General features: G+C 38.7%; 1 protein-coding gene across 1 annotated transcript; it reads left to right on the top strand.

Moving 5' to 3' along the window:
- The first annotated feature begins 1,151 nt into the window (after nt 1–1,151).
- Nucleotides 1,152–4,433, top strand: LOC115670609 (type IV inositol polyphosphate 5-phosphatase 9). Its single transcript, XM_030591912.1, has 7 exons — nt 1,152–1,327; nt 1,582–1,689; nt 2,013–2,307; nt 2,850–3,034; nt 3,559–3,667; nt 3,926–4,077; nt 4,187–4,433. Exons 1-7 carry the CDS (start codon nt 1,152–1,154, stop codon nt 4,431–4,433), a joined length of 1,272 nt encoding a protein of 423 aa, XP_030447772.1.
- The last annotated feature ends 2,761 nt before the right edge of the window (nt 4,434–7,194 follow it).

Below are 7,194 nucleotides of genomic sequence, written 5' to 3'. Positions count from 1 at the left end.
ATTATTACTTGTGCCACATCATCCAACGATACCGCAGATTATCATACTAAAAAGTCCATTTTCTAAGACTCGTCCACTTGTGCTATTAAAGTCTGCGGTACATAAGATATTAAGATATCCTTCAAATCAACTAATAAGCTTTTCAACACAAGGACAAAAGAAAAAAATAGTTGACTCCCATTTGGCTAAAAAAAATATAAAAATTATTTTCCTTATGATCGTGTTTTCCCTCATTCTTGAGATTGGACAAAATTAACTCCACCCATAATTTTAATTGATGGGTCACCGATATGAATATCACTTGTGCGGAAACTTAATTACTAATCCATTTAGGCGACGTGCATGTTTGTAATTTAATGATGAGAAGATTGATTGGAAGAAAATTCTTCTTATAATGTATGAATAAGCCATTCGGGCATGTGCCACATTGTGATTATCTTGAATCGTGATCATATATGTTTTCATGTAGATTTGAAAATCGAAACTATATATATATATATATATATATATATATATATATATATATATGTGATAACTGAATCAATAGAAAACCAACGTCCAAATAATTAGAGAAAAATATATTTTTCTTGTCTCTGATCCTGATTGAATGAAACTTCTTCCAATCAAGCCGCCTGGTGGGTTCCAAGTATGGACCCTGCTCGCGTTCAAATTGAACTTAAAAATAAATGTGGACAATGGTTATGTTAATAACCCTAACCAATCAGATTGGAAGAAAATATACGTTGGATATCAAGAACTAAGCATACGTGCCCAGAATTATTAAAATAACTCAAAAAACCAAAAAAAAAAAAAGATAACTCTCTCTCTGTCTCTCTCGCTCTCTCTCTCTCCATTTCTTTTTATCTGGGTTGGCTTCCTTATTCGATGAATCCTCCTCAGTCTTCTCTACCCTTCAAGACTGCAACCTCTCTCTCGCTCTCTCTCTCTCTCTCTCTCTCTCTCTCTCTCTCTCTCTCTCTCTCTCTCTCTCTCTCTCTCTCGTATGCCAAAGTCCCGGAATAGCAAGAGTAAATCCAATCTTCTCTGCATGTTACTTAGCCACAGTGGCTTGTGATAATATCCATGCCTTTTGCATTTTATTAACGTACTAATGCACAGGACCTTGCTGTTTTGATCAGATCATCATCATCATGTGGACCACATTGGTAGCTAACAAGATCCTGAGGAAGGGGTTGGGAAGCAATAACTTCGCCGCCGATTACCCCACCAACGTCGAAGAGTCTCTCCTCGACTTCTCCATATTGGAAGAGCCCTCCTTGAGCGGCCAGAGCATTTTGAATCACCACAGGGACACCCTCAAGTACAAGTAATCATTTCAAAACCCCCCCTCCTATCTAATTTTTAGTTTCCCTTGTCCTTATTCGTCGCATGGTGATTATAGATTTAAGGTTGTTGCGGCATAACAGTTCATGTGTGTACCATCAATTCTTTAACAGCTGAAGCCTATAAGAAGGGTTGCAGTCAAGTTTAACATGGTTTTAGAAGATAGTTGGATGGTCAACGTAAGACAATCATAATTCTAACTCCTTTGGTTGTTTCTTCCTCTCTTGTGGAGTTCAGAGTTTTTGTTAGTACTTGGAATGTTGGCGGGGTTGCACTGGACGAAGATATGGCGATGGAGGACTTCTTAGATACGTGCAACGACTCCTACGATATCTACGTTTTAGGGTAAGTAACAAAACAAAATGGAAAATGACACCTATTTGCAGAGAAAAGTCAATATGAGAAATTGGATGAGATAAAGTGATTCTTGCATGGATCAGCCGTTTTCGCAATTGGATTACTTCAAAAGAGACTGACGTGGAATGAGTCATATGCTGCATCAGCATGCGCTATAGATACTGTAGATGAACCAACCAAACTGCAGAAAATATACGCTAATATATGCTCCACTTGTGGGGCCTAGTATTGTCCTCCATTTTTTTTTTACTGTGATCGGTAAAGATCAACTCCTCGCATGAAGAGTATCTCCCTTCCCTTGTTTCATTCAGGTTTCAAGAGATTGTGCCGTTGAAGCCATCCAATGTTCTGGGGTCCGAGAACGCGAACGTTTGCATGAAATGGAATTCGCTCATCAGAGAGACCTTGAACGGAAACCGTGATTGCCACCATGGATCTGACTATGAGAGGAAGAGGATGCATGGGCGAGAGTTTCGTTGTGTTATCAGCAAGCAGATGGTTGGGTTATTTATCTCGGTGTGGGTTTGCAGCGATCTTCGTCCCTACATTAGCCATCCTAGTGTTTCATGCGTCGGTTGCGGCGTTATGGGCTGCCTAGGCAACAAGGTATGATAAATACTCGGTTTTGTAGATTGTCCGTAGCATGTAGAACGGGGATGAGATCCTCTATGGCCGTTCACGTCTCAGTTCGTTGTCTCGTTCACTGAAACCATCAACTTACGTGGATAAGGATAATTGTGACATTTATAACTGAATACATCAACAGCTGAGAGTCGTTGTCACACCAATGGAGACACTGCAAAAGGGTTGTGGATCTTCATCTTGTAAAACGATTGATTTTACTAGTTGTATCATATAAAAATAATCTATGCATCTATCTTGGTTTCTCATACATGAGATGTTACTTGTAAAGTTGCCAAGATTTAGATAGGAAAAAAAGTTCTTAATGCAAAGATCCTCATAACAAATAATGTGTATATATATGCACATCTCAGAAGGTCCTACCTAAAATTTGAAAAAGGAGCTATCTGAGGGTATCCGTATAGTACTAATATACTCTACGCTGAGCCACACGATATGAGAATATATACTTTCGTTTATATTTTCTTCATCATCTTATTTCTTCTCAATTTTGGATTGATTTGCAGGGGTCGGTTTCAGTGAGGTTTCAGTTGCACGAGACAAGCTTCTGCTTTGTGTGCACTCATCTCGCCTCCGGGGGCAGAGTAGGAGACGATAAGTGTCGGACGTCCAATGTGGCAGAGATTTTATCTCGGACAACATTTCCTAGGGGCCCATTGCTTAATTTACCTAGAAAAATTCTGGACCACGAGTAGGTGAAGCTAAAATTTTATGTTTTGTTTGCTTGTTTCAAACCTTCTAACCAATTCAATTATGTTTATTTATTCATTTGCTCCTATTAAAATTGTTTCTTCGCTTGAAGCCATGAGGATAAGACGTGACTATGCACATATAATATGTGATAAATAATCATTATTGCATGTTCACAACTGTGCATTTGTCGTCATGGACGTTGGGCAGCCAAAGAAGATTAATTAGTGTTATTCTTCTTGTTTTGTCGCTTAAACCGGTTTACGTGATTTTAGTGGTTGTTGAGGAACCATTTTATTGCTTCTCCAGCCAATTAAGTTAAGTAGTTAGATAAACCGCCTGAAAAGGATGAGACGTATAGTGGTAAGCCTGTCTACTTGCTGTATTATCCTATAGTTTAAACAAGTTGACTTACTAATCAATTCGTAATGATTGCGAGACCCTGATTAGCGGTTTGTAAACAATATATTCAGCTTCGAAATATCTGTGTGGTCTCAGCTGATTGTGTCTGGCATGTGAACGCAGTCGGGTTATTCTGCTCGGGGACTTGAATTATCGGATTTCCTTGCCAGAAGCGACCACTCGAGAACTGGTGGATAGAAAAGAATGGAATGCATTGCTAGACAAAGACCAGGTAGCTAGCCCACAGTCCCAGAATTTTCGAGATCTTATCAGATCGAATGATGCGAAAGAGTTAGCTCTCGAAGTAGTCTCATGATAGAATATCGTTCTGTTTACAGTAATTGGAGATTATCTTTCATTACTAACCTTAACTACGTATGGAATTACGTTATTAATGCCACACATATAAGGAATGATATTGATCTTTGTATATTCAATATTGGTTGATTCTGAAAGTCATCTGTTCTTGTTTTTGGTTGTAAAACTGAAGCTGAGGATGAAGCTGATGAAGGGGCATGTATTACAAGGTTGGCACGAAGGGACGATCAAATTCGCCCCCACATACAAATATATACCGAACTCCGACTTGTATTACGGATGCTTTCAAGAAAAAAAGGGAGAAAAAAGGCGTTCCCCGGCATGGTAAATTTATTTTCTCGAACTGCCATCGTCGAGAGCTCGAAAAGAATAAGCATAACAAGGTTTATTTATTCTCTTTCATGTAGTTAATCTGTTTCCTTTTCTTATGCAGGTGTGATAGGATAATTTGGTGCGGGAAAGGATTGAAGCAACATCTGTACACGCGGGGCGAATCGAGGCTGTCTGATCATAGGCCGGTGAAGGCGATATTCACCGTGGAGGTCGGGGTTTCGCGGACATTGAGAGGCCTTCGGAGCTTATTTCTATCTGAACGATTCGATCAGCTTGCGACCCAATTCGAGGTCTCATCCAAGGACAACGGATTGCTATGTAAAGGCCGGTCCAGCTTCCAAATTTGAGGTCATCATCGCTGCAATTATAGCAATATACTAAAGAATGTATGGTGATAATGGCGACCTTTTTTATTTTACCTTAAAAAGGAAATCTGAAAGCTATAGCCCCATGAGAAGCTTCTTTAATTTTCCTGTCTTTTGGTTTGGTGACGAGTGTACAGTGAAACCTATGTGTCTTTATTATGCATGTATTTTTGCGTAATGGAAGATGTCTAAGTCATCCATCGCTTTCATTGGATTTGAAAATTAGGGTTTTGTTTTGGTTTAACGATTGTGGTCAGAAATGGGCAAAGAGGATGATTCCTATGTTCTCACCTTATTAGGGCCTTTGCGTGCTAACCTCCATGCAGGCCAAGATTGATGTATGATTAAGTTAAACATTATTTGACAATGATTAGGAAGAGCCTGAGAATCAAATTGGTTGGAGGATCCCAACCACAAGATTTGCTCAAAATGGAAGATCAGGACACGCGTAGTTAAACAAAAAGCTTTGGCTGGGCCATGGTTTTGCATGGAACCATGGAAGAGCATCATCGCTTCGCTTATCCATCACCATCATCGATGGCTTATTTTATGCGAAGTAAAGGGACAAGAATGGAGATTAATGGCAAGTGGGTTTGGAGAGGTTATGGCTGTCTTTAGGCCAACAGCCACTCTGGTTTTGAGGCATGGTCATTTTGACTCATTTCGATAGGGACTAAATTTGACATATATATAGTTTAGATTGACTTGAATGAGATGGATTTTCCTTTTGTTTATTACCAAATGGGAACTCCAATTCACGACAGAATGAGCGATGGCAGGACTTTGTCGTTTTGGCAATCTTGATGGTGAAACATTCACCACTAAAAATTTGTGGTGGGTTGAGTTTCGACCAATCGCAAGTAGCGCTCCGCCTCGCGGTGATGAATGATGATAGCACTCTTTTTAATTTTTGATCTGGGGTTTTCACATACTCTAGAGCACGTGAATGGTAATGTTGTCTTTGGCCACAAAGTTCAAAAGTTGAAACCATATGTCATATTTTATGGCAAGTTGCAAATGAATTTGATGTCGACACCTTGCGATGAACAACTGTGCATTGGGTTTGGAAATGATTTAGTTGCCGAGGGACAGCAACATCAACGCGTCAACATGGCAAGGGTCATTAAAAACTACACAAATTTACCGTAGGTAACGATGATACACATTTTCACGTATTAATAACAATACATGTTAAAAGGTAATTGAATCCCAAGTTTCCTTTCTCTCTTTTTCTTTCGCCTCACCCTTTTATCGAAATACCAAAGAATTTCAATTCTTTCTGACCACGTTGTTTTCTATAAGAGGAATATCAGAAAATTGAAGGAAACTATGCAAGTATGAAAATCATCATTATTTATACAGTGAAAATGGAGTGGATTAGACATGCTGGGGGTGAAAATAGTCCCACCATTTATTTTTCCTGACCTTTTCTTTTCATTTCCTTTCCTCTTTTCCTTTTCCTTTTTCTCCTCTCTTCAGCCCACCACCACTCATTTCAGCCACTGCCAACCACCGAACCACCACCGCCCACTATCGCCATCAACTACCACCACCGTCTTAGGCCAGTAGCCGCCAATCACCACAGTTTTCTCTCTGCTCGACCTCAGATCTGAGACGCACCCTCCATATCTTGAAGGTCGCGTGACCTCAACTCGCAGCACAACCTCTATAGGAGGTTTGCTCGAGAGATACATGCGTTGGTTGTGGCTGCTACAAACGGTGACAGACGACGATGATGAACGACGACGATGACAATGATGGAGATGGATCTGGCAAGCGTACGAGGAAGATAAAGCATATGAAAAAAAGAAAACGAAATGACTGTCACGACCTACCCTCGAGTGTACCACCTAAGGGTTCGGCTAATGAATTACTAAGCTTGAACCTGGCTCGGGCTCTCTCAAGCCCATATTAATTCACGACTTGGTTCAAATTCTTAACATGCAAATCATTTTTATTTAGGAGTCGCAACTAATCTATTTTTGGTGGGTAGATTAGAAATTCAAATAAAGTATTGGAATATTTACTTTACTCCTACAAACAAGATATTAAGAGTTCGGGGACTTGTTTATGCTAGATTACTCTAACGCCCTTTTAGTACCTTTTCTCTTTTATTCAATATATATATATTGCAGACAGTTTGGATTGATTTTAAACCTATCCACTAACATGCGAGGAGTGATCATGCGGATACGCAACCACTTAAAAAAAATAACAATCAATAAATAAATCAAATGAATTGCAAGAAAACAAAGAAATGAAACACACAAAAGCAATCAAAGCATTTTTGGGATTTTCTTTTATTTTGAAATAAAGCCTAATCTATATGACATGCGATTTCCTAACATGCAAACTATATGAGATGCATGTGATATATTTTTGTATTTTTTATTTATTAAATTCGGAATAAATGAATAATCTAACTTAAACATGCGATACTTTCTAAGAAAAGGAATCTAACATATATAAGTTGAACTTTTTTTTAAATGGGAAACAAATCAATTTCAATCCGCAAAATAGGAAGAGATAATATCGAATCGCCCAAGATATCCACCAAGATATTCAACGAGATTTCAATCAAAGATTATGGTAATTGAAAAAATAATCCATCGTCTCACGGATTAAATTAACAATCGTCATAATCTTAAACATCACCAATACTCACGAAAGATCAAAATAATTAAAAAAAATGATCCGAAGTCTTGCGGATCAAATTAATAATTATAGTGATTTTCAACTGTAA

Source organism: Syzygium oleosum, unplaced genomic scaffold (assembly GCF_021117445.2).
Source record: "Syzygium oleosum isolate NSW1041296 unplaced genomic scaffold, Sole_v2.1 Sole_v2.03, whole genome shotgun sequence".
Taxonomy (NCBI): Eukaryota; Viridiplantae; Streptophyta; class Magnoliopsida; order Myrtales; family Myrtaceae; genus Syzygium; species Syzygium oleosum.
This window is presented reverse-complemented; position numbering and strand designations above follow the sequence as displayed.

Excerpts from the sequence above, each read along its gene's own strand:
- LOC115670609 (XM_030591912.1), top strand. The coding sequence starts at position 1,152 with ATGTGGACCACATTGGTAGCTAACAAGATCCTGAGGAAGGGGTTGGGA. Across the intron at positions 1,328-1,581 it reads AGGGACACCCTCAAGTACAA|AGTTTTTGTTAGTACTTGGA; the intron begins GTAATCATTTCA and ends TGTGGAGTTCAG. Across the intron at positions 3,035-3,558 it reads AGAAAAATTCTGGACCACGA|TCGGGTTATTCTGCTCGGGG; the intron begins GTAGGTGAAGCT and ends ATGTGAACGCAG.